At 44.5% G+C, this 26,508-nt stretch overlaps 1 protein-coding gene across 6 annotated transcripts in view; it reads left to right on the top strand.

The window, feature by feature from the left end:
- Positions 1-26,181, top strand: part of LOC137518875 (ankyrin repeat domain-containing protein 29-like) — a 63,964-nt gene extending 37,783 nt beyond the window's left edge. For 5 of the 6 annotated variants that reach the window (XM_068237273.1, XM_068237270.1, XM_068237274.1 and 2 more), the window contains 4 exons: positions 10,665-10,763; positions 13,189-13,284; positions 18,376-18,474; positions 20,419-26,181. In XM_068237273.1, coding sequence (XP_068093374.1) covers positions 10,665-10,763; positions 13,189-13,284; positions 18,376-18,474; positions 20,419-20,505 — 381 coding nt within the window. In that variant the 3' untranslated portion in view covers positions 20,506-26,181. The remainder of the gene's footprint in view (positions 1-10,664; positions 10,764-13,188; positions 13,285-18,375; positions 18,475-20,418) is intronic. The other variant, XM_068237272.1, reaches the window with a different exon arrangement.
- The last annotated feature ends 327 nt before the right edge of the window (positions 26,182-26,508 follow it).

Below are 26,508 nucleotides of genomic sequence, written 5' to 3'. Positions count from 1 at the left end.
CTCAGTAGCATCTCAACCACACACCTGCAACAAGAACACAGCCATGGAATTACAGTGAAGTCAGGACACTGATCTGTATAATCGTTTTTAGTCAATGATGTAATAAGTATAAGAGACTTTCCACAGTATGATGTGTTCCTTAGTTTACAACACCCCACTTCAGCCACTGATGCAAACTGAGTATAAAATCAGGTGTCATTATTAAAGTCAGATTAGCTGCATACTTGTTTCAGATGTGCAATTCAGACACTGGTGCAGAAAAATGCATGCAACCCTAAGTTGTGGTACTACAATCAATTGCAACACATAAGTGAAAATATCAGTCAGTCGATGCACTTATGATGTCCTTGTGTATCACACACTCTGTTCATTGCTGAAAACATGCACAGCAACGCACATGTGGGGACGAGGCCTTAAAGAGACTCCGTAACAAAAATTGCATCCTGTTTTTTATCATCCTACAAGTTCCAAAAGCTATTCTAATGTATTCTGGCTTACTGCAGCACTTTCTACTATCACAGTCTCTGTAATAAATCAATGTATCTTTCCCCTGTCAGACTTGTCGGCCTGTGTCTGGAAGGCAGCCAAGTTCTTCAGTGTTGTGGTTCTGCTATGAACTCCCCCTTCCAGGCCCCTCTATGCACACTGCCGGTGTATTATTTAGATTAGGGCAGCTTCTCTCTTCTCTCTTATCTTTTACAAGCTGGATAAATCGTCCTCTGAGCTGGCTGGGCTTTCACCTACTGAGGAATTACAGACAAAGGCAAAGCTGTTTACAGGAAGAAACGAGCAGCCTGAAACTTCAGTGCATTAGAACTGCAGGGGGAAAGAAACACACAAATGATCTCTTGAGATTCAAAAGGAAGGGTGTATACAGCCTGCTTGTGTATGGATGTCTTTTCTATGTGCGGACATACTGTACATCAACCTACTTCCTGTTTTGGTGGCCATTTTGTTTGTTTATAAACAAACTTTTAAAAACTGTTTTTAACCACTTTTAATGCGGCGAGGAGCGGCGAAACTGTGACAGAGGGTAATAGGAGATGTCCCCTAACGCACTGGTATGTTTACTTTTGTGCGATTTTAACAATACAGATTCTCTTTAAGGCTCATACACACATCAGACCATAGTCTTTTGAAAATGAAAGCTCACAGACCAATTTTACCCCCTTCCATGTAGTATGAGAGACATATCTACAGAGTCTATTCTATGGAGCTGAACTTCCCATCAGACAGAAATCTTTGCAAGATGCTGCACACAAAGATGCTGTAGACATTCAAATGATCAGTATCTGCAAAAGATCTGTTCCTGCAAAAGATCAGTTCCTGCAAAATGCATTCATAGTCTATGATATCTGCAGATCATCATACACACCTTATTTAACAGACATTCATCTGCAAATCAGATCCACCAGGATGGATTTTCAGATCTGCAGATGATTGTCTGATCTGCAGATGAATGTCAGTTAAATAAGGTGTGTATGATGATCTGCAGATCTCATAGACTATGAATGCAATTTGCAGGAACGGATCTTTGGCAGGAACAGATCTTTTGCAGATACTGATCTTTTGTGTCTGTACAGCATCTGTGTGTGCAGCATCTTGCAAAGATTTTTTTCTGATGGGGAGTTCAGCTCCATAGAAAAGACTGTGTAGAGTAGGGCTCTCATACTACATGAAGGGTGGTAAGATTGGTCTGTGATCTTTCATTTTCAAAAGACTATGGTCCGATGTGTGTATGTGGCCTTAGGCTCTGCTTACAATTGAGCGGAGGCAGAACAAAAACGGAACGCGCATCTGCAAGGTGGATTCCGGTCGTTCTGCATCCACACATCGAATACATGTGCCCTTACGCATCGCCATTGATTTGTCCTGCCACCACCGCCTGGTCCCTTCCACAGCCTGGAGGCAAGCAGATGCACGCGGATTTCCATAGGCAGCAGCAAGCCAATTCTGCCTAGCAACAGGGAGAATTTGCATTGGTGCAACATGAACAAATGAGAATTCTCCCTGTTGCTGAGGATTTCCATTAGTCTTTTGCAGCCCAATGGAGATCCCCATGCTAATACTGGCCTCCGGCCTCCGGTGCAGAAGGGACTGAGCGGCGGCGATGGGATGCGGGAGAAACGGGCGACGCGGATGCAGCAACTAGTCTGTTCTCATAGGCTTTCATTGGACATGTTCTCCTGTCCAGTCGGGGGAAAAGTGCCAAATCCAGACTCTGTGTTACGTCTCGCATTCCGTGGCACACGGATCATACACGGATCTCTGGTTTTAACAAGTGGAAGCGGATCCTATTTTCAACATAGGATCCGCTTCCTGCGTTTTCGTGGAGCTTTAAAAACGTAACTCACGGATCCGTTTTTAATGCAAGTGTGAACCGACCCTTATGCTGGGCATACACGGCTCGATTTTGCCGCTCGATCGATTCCCTGCTCGATTACGCAGGCGATTCTCTTATCTTCCGTTCGTTTTTATCTTTCGCTTGTTTTTCTTATCTTTTTCCATTGTGTTCAATCGAGCAAACAAAATGATCTGGCCGGAGATCGGACATGTTGGAAATTATCTATCGAGCCATCTAAATGGCTCAAAAATGAACTGTGTATTCCCAGCATTAGTGGCTGCAGGTCTTTAGAGATCAACAGGAGAAATGTCTCTGTATATGAAGGATTTCATTTTAAAGTGCATTACACCCCCTAGTGGAAATCTAAATTATCACTATTAACTCAAAGGTAAAACAGCTGTGAGCGATTCAAGTGAATTGAAATTGATTTCCTTTCATTTCCCTATGCAGCCTGAAATATACTATAGACAGTGGGCTTGATTCACAAAGCCGTGCTAACTGTTAGCACGCTGGTGAAAAGCGCATTATCAGTTTAGGCGTGATAAAATAAACTTGAGTGCAGTTTTGCGCGTAAAGTCTTACACGCGTAAACTGTTACGCGCGCAAAGTTTAACGCGTGCAACACCATTAAACCCTATGCGACGTTTCACGCGCAAAACTTTGCGCGCAAGTTTTTCCCTCAAAGCGGTGCTAACCTACTTAGTGCAAGTTATCACGCCCAAAAGTCTTTAAGCGTGCTAACTAGGTTAGCACCGATTTGTGAATCAAGCCCAGTATATATTATATATAGTGTAACATTTTTCCTCTACGCATCTGTCACTCAGTATTATTGCTTGTAGCAGAGTTCGCAGATAACAATCATACAGACAGTATATATTTGCCTTCTTATCATTTGGCAGAAATTAGGAGAGGGCACTTATCCATATTACTATTTAAAAGTAAACCTGAAAGGAAACAAGCGCCCAAAATGTGTACTTACCTCAGTAGAAAGAAAAGTCTGGATAAGAGGATTCCCCTCCCTTGCCTCCACCGATGCAGCACTGGGAGCACCCGAACCTCTTTAAAGGGAAGGTTCAGGGACGAGTAAAAAATAAATAAAAATCTGCATCCACTTACCTGGGGCTTCCTCCAGCCCGTGGCAGGCAGGAGGTGCCCTCGGCGCCGCTCCGCAGGCTCCCGGTGCTCTCCAGTGGCCGACCCGACCTGGCCAGGCTGGCGGCCAGGTCGGGCTTCTTCTGCGCTCCAAAATGCACCTCACGGCGGTCCGATGACGTCAGCGCGCCGTCGTGAGGCGCATTTTGGAGCGCAGAAGAAGCCCGACCTGGCCAACGGCCTGGCCAGGTCGGGTCGGCCACTGGGAGCCTGCGGAGCAGCGCCGAGGGCACCTCCTGCCTGCCACGGGCTGGTGGAAGCCCCAGGTAAGTGGATGCAGGTTTTTATTTTTTTTTTACTTGTCCCTGAACCTTCCCTTTAATAAGTATCTTATGGAGGAGTGCGCACAAATTACAGCCATAAAAGTTGGCAGAATACAACTTCTGAGAGCAGAGGGAGATAGAAAAAGTTCAATAGTTCATGTATTTTCATTTAGGGTCACTTAATAGACTGCCACTGAGCAGAGACAACAAAATATTGAATCTATTTTGTAAACTTTTGAATATAAAATAAAACCACGGGATGTCTATAAAAAAAACATTTTTAGGAGTAGGAGGATAAATACAATTGTTTATCTCATCAGTTTATTTTCACCTCCATTTCATGTTAAAGTACCCCTGACTTGGTCATATGTACTTTAAATTGTTTTATTGCTGGTGCTGTGACTTTGTCACATTCCCCCTCCAATGCCCCCTGTGGCCCTGTTCTGCCAATAATTATGAGCGGGGAGGAAGTGACAGTTCTTCCTCCCGCTGTGCGTCCATAACTCCGCCCCCTCCACCTGCTGCTTTAGTTCCCTATCTGATTCATTGAACACAGCGCGCAGGGTAGCTGCACTGTGTGCGGGCTTGTAGTAATTAAGGTTGGAAGGATATCCGACCTCAATTATCACAAGTCCACATACAGCGCAGCTACCCTGTGCGCTGTGAGCAATGAATCAGATAGAGCAGGGGTCCCCAACCTTTTTGAGCCTGGGGCCCACTATCCCGACCAAAATTTTCTCCGGGGCCCCCCTGGGGGCGGGGGGGGGGTGTGAGTGGGCGTGGCTAGTGTGACAGCGGCAGCAGCCCCCCCCCCCCTTTTTCCCCAGATTCCACAGTATAGCAAGTACAGTTTCCACAGTATAGCAAGTACAGTTAGCCCAGTATAGCAAGTGCAGTTACCACACTATAGCAAGTACAGTTAGCCTAGTATAGCAAGTATAGTTACCACAGTATAGCAAGTACAGTTACCACAGTATAGCAAGTACAGTTAGCCTAGTATAGCAAGTACAGTTACCACAGTATAGCAAGTATACCTACCCCAGTATAGCCAGTAGTTACCCCAGTATAGCAAGTACAGTTAGCCTAGTATAGCAAGTATAGTTACCCCAGTATAGCAAGTACAGTTAGCCTAGTATAGCAAGTATAGCTACCCCAGTATAGCCAGTAGTTACCCCAGTATAGCAAGTACAGTTAGACTAGTATAGCAAGTATAGCTACCCCAGTATAGCAAGTACAGTTACCACAGTATAGCAAGTACAGTTAGCCTAGTATAGCAAGTATAGTTACCCCAGTATAGCTAGTACAGTTACCACAGTATAGCAAGTACAGTTAGCGTAGTATAGCAAGTATATTTACCCCAGTATAGCTAGTACAGTTACCACACAGTATAGCAAGTATAGTTAGCCCAGAATAGCAAGTATAAATTAGCCCAGAATAGCAAGTATAGTTAGCCCAGTATAGCCAGTATAGTTAGCCCAGTATGGCAAGTATAGTTATCCCAGTATAGCAAGTATAGTTAGCCCAGAATAGCAAGTATAGTTAGCTCAGAATAGCAAGTATAGTTAGCTCAGAATAGCAAGTATAGTTAGCCCAGAATAGCAAGTATAGTTAGCCCAGTATGGCAAGTATAGTTATCCCAGAATAGCAAGTATAGTTAGCCCAGTATCGCTGCCCCAGTGTCGCCAGTACAGTTAGCCCAGTGTAGCCTCTCCTCTCCCCCGCACAGCCCCCATGTGGCCGCCGCTCCTGTTACCTTACGAGCGGGCGGTCGCTTCCTTGTATTCCCCATAGCTCCTCTCCTCTTGCAGCACCTTGTATCACAGCAGCGCTTCCCGCGCGGCTGCTGTAAGGAAGGGTAGGAAATAGGGCAGCGGCTTCCTGTAGCGGCAATCGCCGTTACCATGGGAACACTGCCCGCCTCCTTCCCTCCTTACAGCATGCGCACAGCAAGCGCTGCTGTAATACGAGATGCTTCAAAGAGGAGAGGGGCTATGGGGAATATAAGGAAAAAAGCGGCCGCCCGCTCATAAGGTATCAGGAACGGCGGCCGCTGGGGGGAGAGGGAGAAAGGCCAGATCCGCCGCGGCTACCCAGAAATCTGCCCACGGACCCCCAGGGGGCCGCGGCCCCCAGGTTGGGGACCTCTGAGATAGAGAACTAAAGCGGCAGGTGGAGGTGGCGGAGTTATGGACGCACAGCGGGGAGGAAGAACTGTGACTTTCTCCCCACTCATGATCGACTTTCTGCCTCAGTCAAAGACCATGACTGGGCAGAACAGGGTTTACAGGGGGCACAGGAGGGGGGAGGATGGTGCTGTGTGCTAGTCGCAGCATCAGTAATAAAGAAGGAACAAAAGATGAGGCCGGCACCATCCGTAGTTATAGCATGCTCTTGTCACACTGTTGTGTGACAGTTTGTTTTTATGGAACTTCAATAAAAGAGCATGATATAACTACGGATGGTGCCAGCCTCATCTTCTGTTCCAGTTACATCCAGGTGGTTTCCGGGCGGCTTTGGCAAATCCCTTTAATACTGTAAGCATATTTCTATTGCAACTATGAAACTATGATCTGTAATGGAAACTACTCTTGATCAATAGATATAGGATATATTCTAAAATTGAAATAAAATATGTTTAAAAAATAAAAATAAAAAGGGACATGCTCAATGTTAAAAAAAAAAAAAAGGGACATGTTCAAATGTAGCATGATGATGTACAGTGGGTTGCAAAAGTATTCGGCCCCCTTGAAGTTTTCCACGTTTTGTCACATTAGGCCCGGTTCACATTAGCGGTCGCCGTCCGGAATCGCCGTGCCGGAGCCGGACCGCATGCGGAACGGACGGAACGGACGCACGGCATAGCAATGAAAGTCTATGCGTCCGTTCACATGCGTCCGTTTCGTCCAGACCGGATCCGGACTCCGGCATAAGATCCAACATGCGCTATTTTTTGGTCCGGCTCCTCCGGCAGACGTATCCGGAGCGGAGCCTGACTGTTGCATCCGGCCAATACAAACCAATGAGAAACGGAGAGCGCATAACACACTGGCTATAAAAACCGGACGTTCTACCCCACTTCCTATGCTTTTTCTATGGTCTCGGTAGAGGGCCTGGAACTCTCCCTTCCTCTGCCTCCTGGCTAGTAGAGGGTGCACCCACCATCTCCTGCGAGGAGCACGCCTTCTCCCCACATAGTAGTAGGTGAACAACAGGAAGGAGAGAATTCCCAGGTGATACGAGTAAAAAATGACTGGATCCATGGTCCCAACTGCAGTCTCTGTATCCACGGATGGTCTCCACACGTCCACCTGTCTCCAACAATGACCCCAGAGCTTCTGCTGACCTCCCAGACCCCAGGTATTTATACAGGTTGTTATCTCTTTAAGAAACCGGATCCGGACCGCAACCGTGTTCATACCGCACGGAAAACGGATGCAAACGGACCGGATCCGGATAGGAACCGTACGGATCAGGTCCGGTCCGGATCCGGTGCGGTCCGGACATCCGTTCCGGTTTTTACAAAACCGCAAGTGTGAACGGGGCCTTACTGCCACAAGCATGCATCAATTTTATTGGAATTCCACATGAAAGACCAATACAAAGTGGTGTACATGTGAGAAGTTGATCGAAAATCATACATCATTCCATAGTTACATAGTTATTTTGGCTGAAAAAAGACATACATCCATCGAGTTCAACCAGTACAAAGTACAACTCCAGCCCGTCCCCCACATACCCCTGTTGATCCAGAGGAAGGCGAAAAAAACCCTACCAGGCATGGTCCAATTAGCCCCAAATGGGAAAAATTCCTTCCTGACTCCAGATGGCAATCAGATAAAATCCCTGGATCAACATCATTAGGCATAACCTAGTAATTGTAGCCATGGATGTCTTTCAACGCAAGGAAAGCATCTAAGCCCCCTTTAAATGCAGGTATAGAGTTTGCCATAACGACTTCCTGTGGCAATGCATTCCACATCTTAACCACTCTTACTGTAAAGAACCCTTTCCTAAATAAATGGCTAAAACGTTTTTCCTCCATGCGCAGCTCATGTCCTCTAGTCCTTTGAGAAGGCCTAGGGACAAAAAGCTCATCCGCCAAGCTATTATATTGCCCTCTAATGTATTTATACATGTTAATTAGATCTCCTCTAAGGCGTCTTTTCTCTAGACTAAATAAACCCAGTTTATCTAACCTTTCTTGGTAAGCGAGACCTTCCATCCCACGTATCAATTTTGTAACAATTTTGTAACAATTCCAAACATTTTTTACAAATAAATAACTGCAAAGTGGGGTGTGCGTAATTATTCGGCCCCCTGAGTCAATACTTTGTAGAACCACCTTTTGCTGCAATTACAGCAGCCAGTCTTTTAGGGTATGTCTCTACCAGCTTTGCACGTCTAGAGACTGAAATCCTTGCCCATTCTTCTTTGCAAAACAGCTCCAGCTCAGTCAGATTAGATGGACAGCGTTTGTGAACAGCAGTTTCCAGATCTTGCCACAGATTCTCAATTGGATTTAGATCTGGACTTTGAATGGGCCATTCTAACACGTAGATATGTTTTGTTGTAAACCATTCCAATGTTGCCCTGGCTTTATGTTTAGGGTCGTTGTCTTGCTGAAAGGTGAACCTCCACCCCAGTCTCAAGTCTTTTGCAGACTCCAACAGGTTTTCTTCCAAGATTGCCCTGTATTTGGCTCCATTCATCTTCCCATCAACTCTGACCAGCTTCCCTGTACCTGCTGAAGAGATGCACCCCCGGAGCATGATGCTGCCACTACCATATTTGACAGTGGGGATGGAGTGTTCAGAGTGATGTACAGTGTTAGTTTTCCTGCCACACATAGCGTTTTGCATTTTGGCCAAAAAGTTCCATTTTGGTCTCATCTGACCAGAGCACCTTTTTCCACATGGTTGCTGTGTCCCCCACATGGCTTGTGGCAAACTGCAAACAGGACTTCTTATGCTTTCTGTTAACAATGCCTTTTTTCTTGCCATTCTTCCATAAAGGACAATTTTGTACAGTGCATGACTAATAGTTGTCCTATGGACAGAGTCTCCCACCTGAGCTGTAGATCTCTGCAGCTCGTCCAGAGTCACCATGGGCCTCTTGACTGCATTTCTGATCAGCGCTCTGCTTGTTCGGCCTGTGAGTTTAGGTGGATGGCCTTGTCTTGGTAGGTTTACAGTTGTGCCATACTCCTTCCATTTCTGAATGATCGCTTGAACAGTGCTCCGTGGGATGTTCAAGGCTTTGGAAATCTTTTTGTAGCCTAAGCCTGCTTTAAATTTCTAAATAACTTGATTCCTGACCTGTCTTGTGTGTTCTTTGGACTTCATGGTGTTGTTGCTCCCAATATTCTCTTAGGCTTAGTGCACACCAGAGCGGTTCTGCTGCGGTTTGCGATCCGCTTGCAGGTGCGGATCCACTAGGGTAATGTATTTCAATGGGCTGGTGCACACCAGAGCGGGAGGCGTTTTGCAGAAACGCATACTCCCAGGCTGCTACAGATTTTGGATTGCGGATGCGTTTCAGCCTCAATGTTAAGTATAGGAAAAACGCAAACCGCTCTGAAAAACGGCACTTCAGAGCGGTTTGCCAGGCGATTTTTGCTACAGTAGCTGTTCAGTAACAGCTTTACTGTAACAATACATGAAATATACTACACCAAAAACGCTTCACAAAACCGCAAAACGCTAGCTGAAACGCTACAGAAAAAGAAGAAAAGGCGTTTCAAAATCTGCTAGCATTTTGCGGATCTGCTAGCGGTTTTTGGTGTGCACCAGGCCTTAGACAACCTCTGAGGCCGTCACAGAGCAGCTGTATTTGTACTGACATTAGATTACACACAGGTGCACTCTATTTAGTCATTAGCACTCATCAGGCAATGTCTATAGGCAACTGACTGCACTCAGATCAAAGGGGGCCGAATAATTATGCACACACCACTTTGCAGTTATTGATTTGTAAAGAATGTTTGGAATCATGTATGATTTTCGTTCCACTTCTCACGTGTACACCACTTTGTATTGGTCTTTCACGTGGGATTCCAATAAAATTGATTCATATTTGTGGCAGTAATGTGACAAAATGTGGAAAACTTCAAGGGGGCCGAATACTTTTGCAACCCACTGTATATCTGTCTATATATAGTACCCATCTTACTCAAAACTTGTCTGTGTTGCTTTTAATTTTAAGTAAGGCGTAAGGACTCGTTCACATTGCGTTCCGATCGCGTTAGCGCTGGACATTTTTTGAAGCAATCTTTTTTCCCTTCTCGGCGATTTCTGTTCGTTGGACATTTTTGGTAAGCGTTTTTGTAGGCGTTTTTGCAGAGCGATTCCTTTTTTTCACTTTCTGACGCAAGTCATTGCATCAGGAAGTGAACTCTTTGATTCGAAAAATAAATACAGTGCATTTATTCTAAAAACGTGAACGCAATTGCTGCACAAAGCAATTTTGTGAGCGTTTGCGTTTTGCCTATACCTTCTATTGTAGCTACCCCCCCTGTTCACATCGCTGTAGCTGTCTCAGTATGCCATCGGTATGACAGCAGAGCTCCCTGAGCAGGTCAGCAGTTGATTTAATTGGCTCCTGACCAAGTGATCAATGTGAGCTGTTAATCTTCAATCCTAAAACATAAACACGAATATGAGATTTCAAGAAAGTCCAATTAAGGATGATATCCATGCATACAATTGTTTAACTCATGAAACTATTTTTATTCAAGTTTACTTTAACCTGTAATATCCTGTTGTTAATACATACATTGTAAAGCTTGTTAGAAAAACTGAAAAAAAAAAAAATAAGCATGCATTGTATATACCATTCTATGCAAAGTCTGTTCAAATGCATATAAATGCCAATTGCCATTCTCAGTAAAGCCATGCTTTCTGTCTCAGGATGGGACCACAGCTCTCTGGATAGCTGCACAGCTGGGGTACAGTGAAGTGGTCAGAGTGCTGCTGCTGAGAGGAGCAGATCGAGATACTGCAAGAATGGTAAAGTTCTGCAATTAATCTAATCAGTATACTTCAAAAGGAGCGTTTCACAAAATAAAAGGCTATTTGGAATCATCTTTTTGAAATAAACTGTATCTGTAGCTATGCAAAATTTAAAGAACATCAGGCTAATAATATATTTAAAGCAGGGCCGGATTTGTGTCTCAGGGGCCTACAGGCATAGAAGTTCTGGTGCCCTAGATTTTGATCCCCACCGAACTGTGAATCCCTACACATCCATGGAAGATATGGGGGATGACTCCTGGTGGTTGTAGTTCCAAGGTTCTGTAATGAGAGGGACCAGGAGCCCAATGTTGCAGTATTGTTAGGTAAAATGGGTAAGAGTAGAGTGGTAGAATATACTCACAAAGGTGGGTTGCACTCCAACAACCATCGACAGAGCTTTCAGGAAATTCACTGTTCCCTTTCGGTATCCCAGATCCGCTAGGCAGGTGCTGGTTGGCGTCTCTCTTTAGGTATTTGGACACGTGGCGTACTAAACACTTCCCCTAAGGGTTAGAAAAAAACTAGAAAAACTTGTAGGAGGCAGCCAAAATATATCTTCTCTTAAAATCATATAATACAGGAGTAATTAGATCTTACCTCCACCAATGAACAAACCACCATGGGTAAAAATAATTTTAATGATGCACAAAAAGACAACGCATTTCACTGGTACTGGCCAGCTTTCTCAGGTCAATAAAAAGTGCCTAAGCCAGAAGCAGTCGTGGGTGTGGTTCCTAGTTTTACACAAGCAAGGGTTCAACCGTTGAGCAGCAGAACTGGCTGCCCCCTTTCCCTGCAGGGTGTGGCCATGCACAGCATCTTGGAGATATGCTGATGCCACTGAACCCAAAGCATAGACAGCTGAATCCATGCTCTCTTCCACACTGCCCTTTAAGCTCTCTATGCTGGCACTCATGGGACCATATGCAATTCACTTTTTCTCCTGAGTTTTCTCCTAGAAGATAACTTTTTTATCTTTGATTTAAGATACATTTTTAACACTTCGCAATGGAAAAAGTATTAAAACATAGGTGAAATATCACCTAGGAGAAAACTCAAGTGAAAAAGTGAATTGCATATGGCCCATGGTCTGCAGAGGTAATGATACACAATAAAAGTCCCACGATATATGGCACATCAATATTAGCCCATAAATGGTTCTGTATCTTCCATAGATGTCCACATTTACAATGTCAGTTCCCAGGGACTGCAGCAAAAGCCTTTCCACGGTTTCAAATGGCACCAGGAGTAGATTTATTTCAGGATAGGAAAGCCACCATCACGTCACACACGCAGCCACGTATACACCGACAACCACGTAGGCCGCATGAATGTGGATTGCGGATGGCGACCAGAGCCAGTGGAGGACAGGGACAGGTAAAGTATACTGCACTGTGCACTGGGGGCACATTTTACATGGGGGGGAGGGTACAGTGCGCGGGGGGGGCGAATGCAGCGTCACAAGGCTGATTCCGAGAGGTTTCATGCTGAAAGCAATTGGGAATCAGCATGAGGTGTACAGGCAGGAAACAGATCTCTCTACGGTGAGATTCAATCAGAAAGAGATCTGTCTCTTGGACGATTTGCCCAAGTGCCGTACATCGTCTGATGTGTGGGCACCTTTAAAGCCAAACAAATAAAAGGTTTGGGTTAGCCAACAGATGGCAATGATTCTGTTAGATACGGTGAAAGTCTTTCTTCACAATAAAACAAATAAACGTTTTCTTGCTCAAAAATATGATTAATCACACCTCCCAGGTACTAGCACTGGTAAAAAACATACTACAAAGAAAATGAACCACAACACCAGTATTGCTGCACTTAAGAAGAAAACAATTGAATGCACTATAATATGCTTAAATGTATGATTAAATAGAGCAAAAAAACCCAAAACCAATTAAGGGTAAAATTGCATGAGTGCAGCTATACTGGTGTTGGGGTTCATTTTCTTCACAATAACCCTCATCCTTTTGTCTCCTTCACACCAGCCATATTATTTTCAAAAGAAAAAAAGTGCAGGTTACTGTAATTTATTTTACTGTATGAATTTTTACTTTGTACAGTACAGTACTTTGTATTAAATCTTTTTCTATAAATGTTTTTGGATTTTGGAACGAATCATCTGAGTTTTCTTTTGAGGAAATTCCCTTTGGTATGATTTACAAGCATGTTTCCAGAATGAATTAGGCTCAAAGACCAAGGTTCCGCTGTGTTTATACAATGCAATGCAGAGGACACTTGTGTGGCATACATTTTTCTTGTCTGAAATATGTCCTGGCCTTGCGCTTGCTGTGTGCGCCCCACTTGGTCTCTTTTTTGTTTAGCTTCAGAATAAATGGAAAATCAGAATAAAATAGCTGTGGATGTAGTGCCAGTATATGCCAGTGTCACATCTAACAATTCATTACCTGCCCCCCAGGATGGCACCTCACCTCTGTTTAAAGCTGCTGCTAAAGGATTCAGTGATGTTATAGAAGAATTGCTGAAGTTTTCTCCTGCATTAGGTATGCTAAAGGTAGGTGATGACTGTACATAACCCTATCAGCACTTACCGTAGCCATTATTTGTGGTTATAATCTTTATATCCAATATTTTACAATATACATAGACAACAATGTAACAATGGTAAATTTAGTTATATACAATAAAAAGTTATATTTTAAAAGAGGGCGTCCAAATTTCCGCTTTGGTGCGTGGTACACGATATTTAACATTGCAGTAAATAGAGATAAATACATTGAAAATATAGGTATATGTGAAAAAACTATATTTTCCAATATTTACCATTAAAATCAATACTGGAGCCCTAAACGTCCATTTGCCGCATCCGCCCACATTTTCTGCATCCCATTTGGGGGCCATTAGACTGGGTTTAAGTGGAATTGACTTCCTCCCGGCACTAGTGGACTTCCTCCCAGCTCTCTTTATAAATGTAGTATTTCTTATGCATATAATTAATCTTTCAGCAACACAGGGAGGAGCTGGAGAGACAGAGTGGCTCCTTAGCTTGGAACACCCACTCACTTCTCAGCTTGCTGGAGGGATCCCTGGTCACTCTACTGGAATTTCCAAAGATTACTTTCTCTAAAAGAGCAGCATCAGACATGAACATTTTGTAAACAATAGCATAGTTCACCTTTATTACCTTTACTATGTAAAAAATTTGTGAGACTGAACTGGAGTTTTAAATTAACTTAAAGTGAACCTCAAGACTAAAAATCTATTCAGCAGAACTGAAAAGGCTTGGTGTTTCTTTAACAGTTTCACAGCATCAGAACTTTTTTTTTTCTTACCAAAGCATCATTTTTAGCTGCATTTTTAGCTAAGCTCCACCCATCAAAGAAATCTGCCCGGGCTTTTTTTCCCTGATGCTGTTCAAAGTATGATGGGATTTCCTATGTTGTTATTCACGTTGCCTAGCAACTGGGAGGGGTGATCAGCACCCAGGACAGTTGGAACTGTGTCTCATGCTTCTTTTCACAGTTGGAACTGTGTCTTATGCTCCTTTTCACCTCCTTTCAACCAAAAAGATGGCTGCCCTCAGGGCCAGCCTTAGGTTTCACAGCGCCCTGAGCGAAACCTGATTTTTGTGCCCCCTCATCCTCTTACCACGCACATATACACACACACAGGCCCATATGCAATTCCCCTTTTTTCCTGAGATATCTCCTAGAACAGTGGTTCCCAACCTTTTTGACGTAATAACCACGAATGGATGGAAAGAGTGCATTATCCTGAATACACTTAAAAATGAAGGCTAGAACCTTTCAGGAATATTAATAACAGTTAGCCGCCCTTCTACCCCATTTAGAATGATAGCACAGCACTGACAATTTGCACCACACGTTACAGCCGCAGTGCGCCCCCCCCCCAAAACGCCCTCAGACTCAGTATAGGTAGGTAGCCAGGTATAGGTGCCCCCAGTATAGGATCTCATGTGTAAGTGCCCTCAATATAGGTGTAAGGAAACGCGGAAAAGCCGCCGTCTCTCGAGGTGAGGCGGCTGTTTCCGCGTCCAGCATGGCGTCACAACGCAGAAAAAACGCTGCATGCCGCATGGGCAGTGCGGCGGAATCCGCATTGGTAACGGCGGAATCCACATCAGAGGCGACCCCCGCATTAGATACATTGCAAAACAGTACTGGTGTGGCTGGGACTGATAGTCCACCAAGATTCAGACTTACACGCGCGCGAGCACAGAGGCAGAGTTTAAAGAGGATCTGTAACATAAAAAGATCCCCTGGGGGGTACTCACCTCGGGTGGGGGAAGCCTCCGGATCCTAATGAGGCTTCCCACGCCGTCCTCCATCCGTCAGGGGTCTCGCTGCAGCCCTCCGTGGAGTCCGGGCAGCGGTGACGTCATTATTTACCTTCCTGGCTCCAGCGCAGGCGCTCTGACGGCTGTCGGCTCCGAACTACACGGAAATACCCGATCGCCGTCGGGTCTGCTCTACTGCGCAGGCGCAAGTTTCCGGCGCCTGCGCAGTAGAGCGGACCCGACTGAGATCGGGTATTTCCGTGTAGTTCGGAACGGAAAGCCTCCACAGCGCCCCCCGCTGGAGCCAGCAAAGGTAAATATTAAACTAACAGTCGGCACAGTCGCCGGCTGTTCGGAGGGCTGCGGAGAGACCCCCGTGGGACAGAGGACGGCGTGGGAAGCCTCATTAGGATCCGGAGGCTTCCCCCACCCGAGGTGAGTACCCCCCAGGGGATCTTTTTAATGTTACAGAGTCTCTTTAAATAGCAGTTAGAAGGGTGTCGGCTGACCAGCTGGGTCAGCTGACAAATTCCACTGCTCTCATTGGACCAGCAATTAGGGAGGTCCTGGAAAGGTCCTAGAGTATATATACTGCTGGTTGTTCACTTGCTCTTTGTCTGGCGTGCGATCACATATGTGGGAGCACCCAGATCCGTAGTCAGATCCGTTAGTGTGCCGGGACCAGCTGGAGCTGTAATCCTACACTAAGATAGATTCTGTTGATAGCTAAAGTACTAGTTTGATTGTGATTATCTGTTATGACTTCCTGCCTGCCTTGACTATCCTCCTGAACTCTGATCTTGTACCTCGATATTTCTGATACTCTGTTGCCGAACCCCGGCTCGTTCCTTGACTCTGCTTCTGCCTCCTGATTTTGTACCCCGATATTTCTGATACCCCGTTGCTGAACCCTGCCTGTACTTTGACTCTGCCTTTGCCTCCTGATCCTGTACTTTATCTGTCCGTGTGTGTACGACCTGGCTTGTCCGACCTCGAGAACCGACCTTACCGTTAGAGGCAGTTCCTCGCTCTGTTAGCGATCCTTCCTCCTGAGGGTCACTTTCAGATATCCCTTCCTACTGTCAGTCTGACTCCTCCCGTCTTGGAGAGCTCAAGTCTGCGGAAGGAATCTGTGCAGTACTCCTTACTGCATTGAGGCCTTGTCCTCTTAGTGTTACAGTTACACCAAACACTACACTCTACTCGGGTGATCAGAGGTTAGTTTGTATATCGGATTATCGGTGAGACTGCAGTTCACTTATAATCTGGTATATATCTGTATTTTCGGTGATACTGCAGATCACCGGTAATCAGATACTCTCTGCGCCCACCGATCGTTACAATAGGTTGCCAAGCATAGGTGCCCCCAGTTTAGGAAGTCAGTTGAAGGTCTCCATCCCCCCAATAGGTAGCCAGGCGTAGGTGCCTCCAGTATAAGTAGCCAGGCGTAGGTGCCTCCAGTATAGGTTACATAGTTACATAGTTACATAGTTATTTTGGTTGAAAAAAGACATACGTCCATCGAGTTCAACCAGTACAAAGTACAACTCCAGCCCGTCCCCCACATACCCCTGTTGATCCAGAGGAAGGCGAAAAAAACCCCACCAGGCATGGTCCAATTAGCCCCAAATGGGAAAAATTCCTTCCTGACTCCAGATGGCAATCAGATAAAAAAAGTCAGGTGTTGGAGCCCTAAGTAAAGGTAGCCAGCTATAGGTGCCCTCAGTATAGGAAATCAGGTGTAGATGCCCTCTGTATAGGCAACCAGCTATAGGCGCCCCCTTGGAAGCTGGCGCCCTGAGCGACCGCTCCGGTCGCTCATATCAAAGGCCGGCTTGCCCTCATGAAATCAAACATTTGCCTGTTCTTTTAAAACAGGGTGGGCAAGAGATTATATTACCTATCTATTTTAATTAACTAATGTAACTTAATGACAGTATGTTTGTTTAGGCTGAAGTTCCTCTTTAAGACCTGTTTCCACTACTGCAAATCTTCAGCGTTTCCCTGCATGCAAATTTGTACGGCGGAAAAACGCAGCCTATTGACATAAGTATTCCTTTTTCAAAAATGCTGCGCTCCCATGTATCCCAGATTTTCTTGTGATGAATTGCTCAAAAGAAATAGAGAACAAAACAAAACATAGTGTGATACTGCTTCAAACAATTTCCTTTTCACACCACCCAGTGTTGTGACCAATATCCCATACACGTACACCACGGCTCATAGGGTTATACAGGTCCTCACCATGTGTAATGGCTGTCAAATCACAGACAGCAAACCAGCACCATATCTAATCTCCCAGGGCATGCAGATATCCACCGTGTCATGTGTGGCCTCTCACCTCACTCTCCGCTGTCCAGATTATAAGACAGCAACAGCGCTCAGTGTCTCAACCGGAATATTCCAAGCAGCTCCCCCAAACGATACCACTCCTCTATAGCAGATTCCTCATATCAGCCTAATAACTGAAGGACTTGACATAGCGTAAAACCATTAACATTTATTAAGAAGATAAAAGTAGTGCACTCACATGTAACCAATAAAATCAAGCATGTATCAAACAGAGCTCTTTCTCGCCAGCCTCGTACGCCTGTAGCTCCGCCCTACGCGTTTCGTGCATGCGCACTCATCAGGGGCTGATTTCATCTATTGACATAAGTAGACTGCCATCCAATTTGCATGTGGGGAAAAAAAATCAGATGGCATGCAGCATTTAAATACATTGTGTATTCTAATTCCTATAGCTATGCATGGCACAGCTGGAGGGATTTGGATGCCTCTCACATCACAACTATGCTGGCATCGCATCCCGCAAGACACATATGCTGTGCACAGTGGAAACGGGTCCTAAGCCTAAGGCCTCGTTCACATTAGGGACATTTCAGTGAACTTTTCACAGCACATTGCCCTGTGCGTTCTGGAAGGTATTGATTTTCCTATGTAATTAAATGTACCTCATTCAAATCTATGCACTGCACTGAGCTGCGTTACAAAAACGGAGTGTCGCATGCATTTCTGTGCATTTAGCTGTAAAGCGCACATCAATGCAAGTGAATGGGTGTGCTTTTTTAGTGCATACAAGTGCATAAAAGCGCATGCGTTTTTTACCCCTAATTGAAAAAAATAAATACATTTTCATATCAAAACAAAGCTTTATTGACAACTGCTACAATAAGCAAAACTTGCTTAAAAAAAGTGCACAGCAACGCACTGAAACGCGCAGTAAAGTGTGCACGCGCTTTTAAACGTTTCTCAACACACCCAATGTGAATGAGACCTAAAACTAACTTTATTCACCTTGAACTAATACTAACACTTAACATTCCTTTCACTATTCCTTCAACCCAGAATGGATCTACAGCGCTCCATGCTGCAGTGCTTGGTGGGAGCATCAGATCAGTGGCTCTTCTCCTGGAAGCAGGCGCCATTCCCACTATTAGAAATAAGGTTAGTTAGCACATCTTAACATTTGTAAAGGATCCGTTCACCCAGAAGTAATACTGTATTTTAGTTATAATTACTGTCATTTGCTGGCTTCAAATGAACTCCAAGAGGAAGAAAGTCCCTCTACTCTCTACTCCCTAATTGTGTCTGTTTCTTAAAGAGGAGCTGTTAGGTATAGGGTCTCAGAGAAAAAAAACACATATATCAGTAGCTAAATATTGGCTGTACTTACATTACATATGCATTTCACTGTCCACGTTTGGATTTCACAGAATTTTTATATAGTATTTGCAGAGAATGATGCTCCTGACAGCTCATGGCAGGTTCCATGTTTGTCTGTCTCCTATGAAGCCAATTGTGATGTAATATCCTCCCTGCTTCCTGATGATTCGACTCACAAAAAAGATCAGGATCAAAGATTCTAATGGTTCATGATCCAAACAACACTACTGTGCAGTGAATATTAATTAGCCATGTGGCTAGGAACAATAGCGGACTCATGCAGTATACTCTAACTGAACATGTGCCCTGTGATTTTTCAGTGCTCTGAGTTTTAGGCTGCTGTTACAAGCTGCTGTAACATGAGCCTGTAACTTCCCACTGTGAAAGCAACCTTAGGGCGGGATAGGGAAATTAAGGGGAGGACCCAAGATAGTGCAGTGGGGAGAAGCAGCCCCAGAATGCTTTGCAGTATCTGTTATGCGTCCTGCCGGCCTCCTTAGGAGCTTGGGAATAACGAGCCTTACTGTTCAGCAAACATCAAAATAAGAGATATTTTTAACTTCAGTATTGCCTTTTTGGCTACCTTCAAAACTGTTTAACACAGGAGAATAGAGGTTTAAATTAGCTTTTGCAGCCTGAAAGTTACTCTTTAAAGCTACTTGCCAAAAGTCCACTTTTCTAGTCATGTGATATATTGGTGACAAAATTAGTGGGCTACGGTAAAACTACAAAGCAAGCCTTCATTTGTTGGAAGTATTTGTGCTTGTTGCCTTCCTTGCCACAATAGCAGTATAGGGGGCGATCAGGGGCGTAACTAGGCCCCACCGGGCCCCCCTGCAGATTTTCTGAGCGGCCCCCCCCCCCCCGGGCCTGCTCGCGGCCGTTTTGTGGGTGCTGGAGGGGTGGCAGCATGAGGGGAAAGCCTTGCCCACAGTCGGCGGGGAGAGGGGTAGTTCCCCCCTCTCCCTCACCTCGGGGCTCTCCCCTCTGCGCTCCCCTCCAGCTCGTAAGTGTCTGTGGGGCTGTGGTGGGCAGCGAGCGGCGGGCAGATACATACCTGCTTCCGTGCGTTCCATCGGAGACTTCTCCCTCTAGCGGCTGACGTCACTTCCGGAAGTGACGTCAGCCGCTAGAGGGAGAAGTCTCCGATGGAACGCACGGAAGCAGGTATGTATCTGCCCGCCGCTCGCTGCCCACCACAGCCCCACAGACACTTACGAGCTGGAGGGGAGCGCAGAGGGGAGAGCCCCGAGGTGAGGGAGAGGGGGGAACTACCCCTCTCCCCGCCGACTGTGGGCAAGGCTTTCCCCTCATGCTGCCACCCCTCCAGCACCCACAAAACGGCCCCGAGCGGGCCCCAGGGGGGGGGCTGGGCCCCCCCGCGGGCGCAGGGGCTGCAGGGCCTATTCCTACGCCCCTGGGGGCGATATTGTGGCTGGGAATGCGAAGAATCACTCGCATTCCCAGCCTGTCGGGTCCTGACAGCGAAACCGGAAGTAGCCGCCGGCTGGGACGTGAGGATCGGAGAGACACGGCGAGGGCACCGATCAGCTACAAGGGGCTGAGGGAAGCCTCAGGTGAGTAAAACACTTTTTTTTAGTTAGGTGACTTAAGTGCCTCTTTAATGAGCGTACTCTGATAATATAGACATTCAGATAAGTATTTAGGGAGCAGCTTAGGAAGATTGTATTTAGAAATAACATTCCATTTTTTTTTTCTTTTTAGGCCAATGAATTACCAGCAGACCTTACCAAAAATGAACGAATACTACGCCTGTTGAAGTCAAAAGAAACAAAGAGCATTCAACCTTAAATTAGCACTTATTTATATTTATTTCTTCTCAGAAATGTGTGCAGCCCTGTAATACTGCTGCAAGACTGATACCCAGCTGGTTGTATACCTAGTGCTAATTTATTCTTTGTGAAGGCTTGCATCTATCCAGGCCATAGTACAATATTTCAAAAACAAAGGTAGTTTCAGCTGGGCATTTTCTTTTTGTGTTCTCAAATATATTAATTTTACAAGTTCCTTCGCTGAGGCTTTGTATTGTCCTTCAAATCGAGGCTGCGCTTCTCTTCTGTGTCAAGCTGAAGCTCGGCTTCAAATATAAAACTTATCTAAGCCATTGGATCCTAAGAGATCCCTCTGTGTCCTCCACTGCTCACCGGGAACCTCCAGCTGATTGGGGCCCCTCCTATGCTGACACGAGCGTGGCCATGATGCAGCCGTACGAGCATGGCCATGTCTGCGCAGTAGCACTAAGTGGCTCCGGCTGCTGTACATGCGCAGCAGGTAATCTTCGGATGGTTTGAACACGGCAACAGAAGACCGGAGGACGCAGAGGGAAGCCTCAATAGGATCCAGAGGCTTCCCTCTCAAGTATTTGTTTTTATACCTGAGCTTTGGCTCGGGTACACTTGAAGTGTTTAGGTTTTTCCATCACTTTTATTAGAACTGAAAAAGTTGCTCAGAGATGAAACGTCTTACAGAACACAGATATTGTGTCCAGATGAAGCTGCCTTGTTATGTTTTCCTTGGATGAGTTGTATTATTTAAAGCACCACTCCAGGAACAAATGTTTTCCTACATCTATTTAGGTTTTAGGTGGTCATTTGCAGAGCTTCTTCTGTGTAGAAGCAGGTGTCAAATCAATTTTAAAGTATGTGGTTGGGAGTCCAGAAACTGGCTGCTTCCTGCACCACAGACTGTCATTGTTATAGACAGAAATCTTCTCAGAGAATCAGTCCGTGCCTTTCCCCTTGCGGTCCGAATAGCCGGATGGTGCAATCCAGCAGCAGCCCATCCCAATCACTCCATTCTGTTGCTTCTGGTCATGTGATAAAAATTATAAGATCTGTGCCAGTGGACAGCCTATAAAGAACATCTGATTCTAGCTAAGTAAACTATATGTAAGCTTGCATCATGTGCATCCTTACAAACTTGCCAGCTTTACTGATTCTCTAAAACAGCTTTTCAATAAGACCTAGTGGTCCTTCAAAAAGCAGACAGTTCTTACTACTTGACATGTTGCATGACTCCCAATTTCATGTGACAATGGGGGTTATGCACTAAACGGCGTTAAGCAGAATAACGTGCACAAAGTACAGATATACAGACATAATTTTGCTTATCGCAGTTTAGTGCATACATCCCTGTGCATGTGTCCTGCATTTGTGCAGAATCTGGGGTATGATAATGCCAGGAGGCTTGTCTACATGTTTGCTAACTGGAAGTACCTAAAGAGTGCGTCTCCACTAGGGACTTCTTGGATCCTAATTTTATAGTTATATAGCAATTTAAGAGGGGTACCCAGTCAGTTAAAAAGGAACTGTAGAGAAAATAAAGTAATAAAGTTGCTTAATTTTTTACAACATTATTTTATAGATTATTTATTCAGTATTTGCCCATTGTAAAATCTTTCCTCACTCTAATTTACATTCTGAAATGTATCACAGGTGCCGACAACTTTAGTCCTGCGAGGCCATCTCTGGAATGTTCGCTTACTGAGAGTTCTTTGCGCACAGGGAGATACTGTTTGCTTGGCAGTTGGACACAGTCATTATTTCCCGCAATTCAGCAAGGTTTGCAGACAGGAAGCTGTCATGGCTATTGTCCTGACATCACAATGTGGGAGGGGTTTCATCACAATATTAGCCATACAAATGTCCCTGATGATCTATTGGAGAAAAGGTAAATGATTTATTGTGGGAAAGTGGGTATCATCTACTGATTGGGATGAAATTCAATTCTAGGTTAAAGCTCCTCTTTAAGTTATAGAGAACCAAAAGCACCAATACTTTTTTTGTAAGAGGGCTAAAGGAACCCAAAAGCCCTCTCTGAAAAGCACTGTAAAGTACAGTAGTATACTTAAAACCCATCCAAAAGGACAAATTGAGAAACATACAACACTGCCTGTATAACTTGTTAGGAGTGCTCTTTTTCATAGTGCAGTGGGAGAAGGGCCGTCGCTGCCTTTAAGGCAAAGGGGTCAATTGCCCCAGGGCCCCCAAACACAAGCAGATGTGTAAACAGATCCTATGTTAGGATCTGTTTGCATCTGCCACTTAAAAAGGAGCAGGAATAAACAGGAGTGGACTACACTGCACTGCACATTCCCAACCAGCACAATTTTTCTGGAGATCGCAGACACTGCAGATGCTTGTGTTATCTACGCAAGCCTATGAGAAAGGACAGTGTCCCCCCTCCGTTCTAGATCTTCTCACCTGTCAGTTGGATAGCGTACTGGAAAGACTGCTGCCTTTGATGTGGGACAGCTCCCTAATGATCCTGGTTTATCTGTGGAGTGCGCCCTAAGTGGCTGCAGCTCTGCCTGTCAGGAGAAAAGCGCAATTTAATGTTGTGTCTGCCTGTCTGTCTGTGTCTTCCATCGCCATTTGGATCTTGCACCACTGCTAGGCACGGGGGGCAGGCACTGGTATACATCTATCTAAATCCTGGCAGAAACATAGGGCTCTCATTGGATTGCAAAAGACAAACAGGAATCCTACTTAGCACCAGGAAGAATTCACTCTTGGCACCAATGAGAATCCACGCTGTTAGAATCCTACCTAAGGGTAAACCTTTACATTAATATTCAGGCAATTGCTGTAGAGGTGGGTTCATATAGAAAATTGTTTACATTAAGGCCCAATTTACAATTAATCAGTTGCTCTCAGTTATAACTGAAAGGAAAAACTGATTTTCAAAGTAATGCCCATGTTTCCCAATGGCTCCGTTCACACTATACTCTGAAAGATTTTTCATAATGCACTACTGTGGAGAAGAAAAATAAAGTGGAAAAGTGATAAAACCAGAGCCGGATCATCCACAATGCAATTCTAGGCAGTTGCCTAGGGCCTGAACAGAATCTAGGGGGCTGGTGGATGCAAGCCCCACCAAATCTTACTAAGAAAGCCAGGTGATCATCAGCAGTGGGCAAAAATTGGTATCTTGCCTAACCTGTCTGATAGTTGTGTACAGTTTTACAACAGGTGTGCAAACTATTTGTTTTTTTTTTCCAGAATAGGAAAGAATTAGAACTGTCAGGTTTAAATTGCTATTCCTCTCATATTGTCCTGAGGGAAAGAGGCAATGTGACCCAGTAACAGTCTGTGGAATTCTATAATTTCACTAATCACCTACTGTGCAACTATGCTATAGCTATGATTATCTAGCCAGGTTAGAATAGAGTTTTATGATTTTTCCTTTGATGTGTTTTCATTCTGCTAGGCATGCATGAACCTTACCTGTGCATGCTCGGTACACTGAAGGAACCCATTCCACCTGCTGGGTCACATATGTATAGAGAGACCCAGCGATGGAACAGTGGGGTATAAGAATTTCCAAGAAGCCTCTAGACTATCCAGAGGCTTTCCACTACTGAGGAAAGTATCTATCTTTTTTTATTTAAATTTGCTTCAGGATTGCTCTATAGTAAATGATGCAGGAATTAATGTTACACCGTTATGGACTGAGCACACAAAGATACTACCTACAGTTCTGGTGATTGAAGGGGGGCTCCAGCCATCCATAAGGTTCCAGATCAGTTAGGTATAGGTTCCAGATCAGAGTATGCATCTGTTTTCAAATAATAGTGCAAGTGTTAGGATTCCCCACTATGTTGACTCCCACACTGGTGGTAGGCATGGGCTCTCCCAGGGCACACAGTCTAAGTAGCTACGGTTCTTCACCAGAGCACCTCGCAAGTCGCAAGGGATGATGGGCTGCCACCCCTAATGGGCAATGGACACTTTGCTGCCTAATAGCCCCCAGGTCACAGCACCCAGGATTGCTCCACCAGTGAAGGAGAGAATGAAGTGCAAAAGGTGGAACAGGTATAGGCTGATGTCTTGGAGGAGGATGCTAACATAAGTAACAAGCTCAGTCTGGGACAGGCAGCAGACAATTGTAAACGTAGACAAGCCGAGCAGTCAGGGCAGGTGGAGTTCAACTGAGGTCAGAATTGGAGAAGTCAGAAGAGCAAAACAACAAGCTGGGTCAATATAAAGAATAGCCACTACATGGCAGCAAAACTCCACTCAAAGCTGCAAAGGATACAGCAGTGTGATGCAGCCTGTGACCTGTTTAAAGTGATCTTACCTAGGGGGTCAGGGCATACAGAAATGATTGATGCCATACAGCCTGCTCTCCTGGAGAGATGCATTACTGGTTTTGGATGTGTATTGGAAATGATAACTTGCAATATGCTTTAAGAAGTAAGTTTTGTAACATGTAGGAGGATAGACATGTTCTTCCTCAGAATTGAGGTTGATAGTTTTGCAGCAACTGTAATAATAGTTTATCTGAGGACCTAACACACTCCTATTCAACTTCATATGCATGTATTTCAGTATAACAAATCTAGTTTACATCTATGCAATGCAGAGTGCTTCTATGGCTTTAACACAAGGCGGTATTGTACAGGGATAACAGATTCAAGTCTTTAAAGCTGAACTAAAGTCATGAAAGATATATATGGAAAGTAACATACATATATCTTTCCACAATCAGCTGCTCCATTTACATGTCATGATGGTAAATTTGCACCACGATATGGCCACTCAGGACAATAGGCACACATAAAGGACTCTCTAATTCTATACTAGCTGTATCTCAGGCAGAAGACATTGAACCACCCTTCCATACACTTCAACTCTTGCTGTCTTGCAGACTCCCACCCCTGCCTTAAGGCCTACCTCCCAAAGGCAGCAAGCAATATAGTAAGGCTAGCTTTAGCGATAGTAATTACACTGCTAAAATGTCTGTCTCTGCAGATAAAACTCTGTTTCTTGGGCTACTTTAGTTCCCCTTTAAAGAGACACTGAAGCAAAAAATCAATTATGATATAATACATTGGTGGTGTAGTACGGATAATTACTAGAACATTAGTAGCAAAAAAGTCATATTTTTATTTTAAGTTATACAGCTTTTTTTTTTTTTTTATAACATTACATCTTTCTCTAATATTTGCAGTTTACACACTACTCAGCATTCTAAATGTTTTTTACAGAACAGGCAGTGAACTTTTGACCTGTCCTGAACTGTTCTCTGCAAAAAAAAAAAAAAAAAAACAGTTAAGATAACAGCCTTCAGAGGAGCTCTCTGCAACTTTGAAAGTGGTGGAGCGCAATGGCAATTTGCATAGATAACAACTGGAGTTTCTTAACTCTTCCTGTACTGGAAACAACATTAGACGTATGTCTCTGCTCCTAATACTTTATTTCTTAGCTGTACTACACATACAAATCATTATATCATACATTTTTTTTTCCTTCAGTGTCTCTTTAAAACTACAATGGCTAGCTATGTGTGTTTGCCAAAATAAAGATATGGGTGCTGTCCTCACGTCAGTTTACAAATATACCTGTACCTTAATAATAATTACTTGAATATGTGTTCCCAGGTAGTGTTTATAGAATTGCATAAATCAGCATTATATAAAGCTTTTTCTGGGAAGGATTTTTTTTTAAAATGTTAGTCTGATTTCTTATGGATACATGTCAAAGTTGTCTCTAGTTAAATAAAATATGTGAAAATGCAAACTTTTTAATTCAGAAGAGTTCTCTCTTTTTTGTTACACACTGTGGCACTGATCTGTACAATCAATTCTGTAAATAATTTTGTTTATTATACTTGTCCTTAAAGGGATACTGTAGGGGGGTCAGGGGAAAATGAGTTGAACTTACCCGGAGCATCTAACGGTCCCCCGCAGACATCCTGTGTTGGCGCAGCCACTCACCGATGCTCCGGCCCCGCCTCCGGTTCACTTCTGGAATTTCAGACTTTAAAGTCTGAAAACCACTGCGCCTGCGTTGC

The sequence above is a fragment of the Hyperolius riggenbachi genome, chromosome 5 (genome assembly GCF_040937935.1).
Source record: "Hyperolius riggenbachi isolate aHypRig1 chromosome 5, aHypRig1.pri, whole genome shotgun sequence".
NCBI lineage: Eukaryota > Metazoa > Chordata > Amphibia > Anura > Hyperoliidae > Hyperolius > Hyperolius riggenbachi.
The sequence above is the reverse complement of the archived record's forward strand: the minus strand, read 5'-3'. Positions and strand labels throughout refer to the sequence as shown.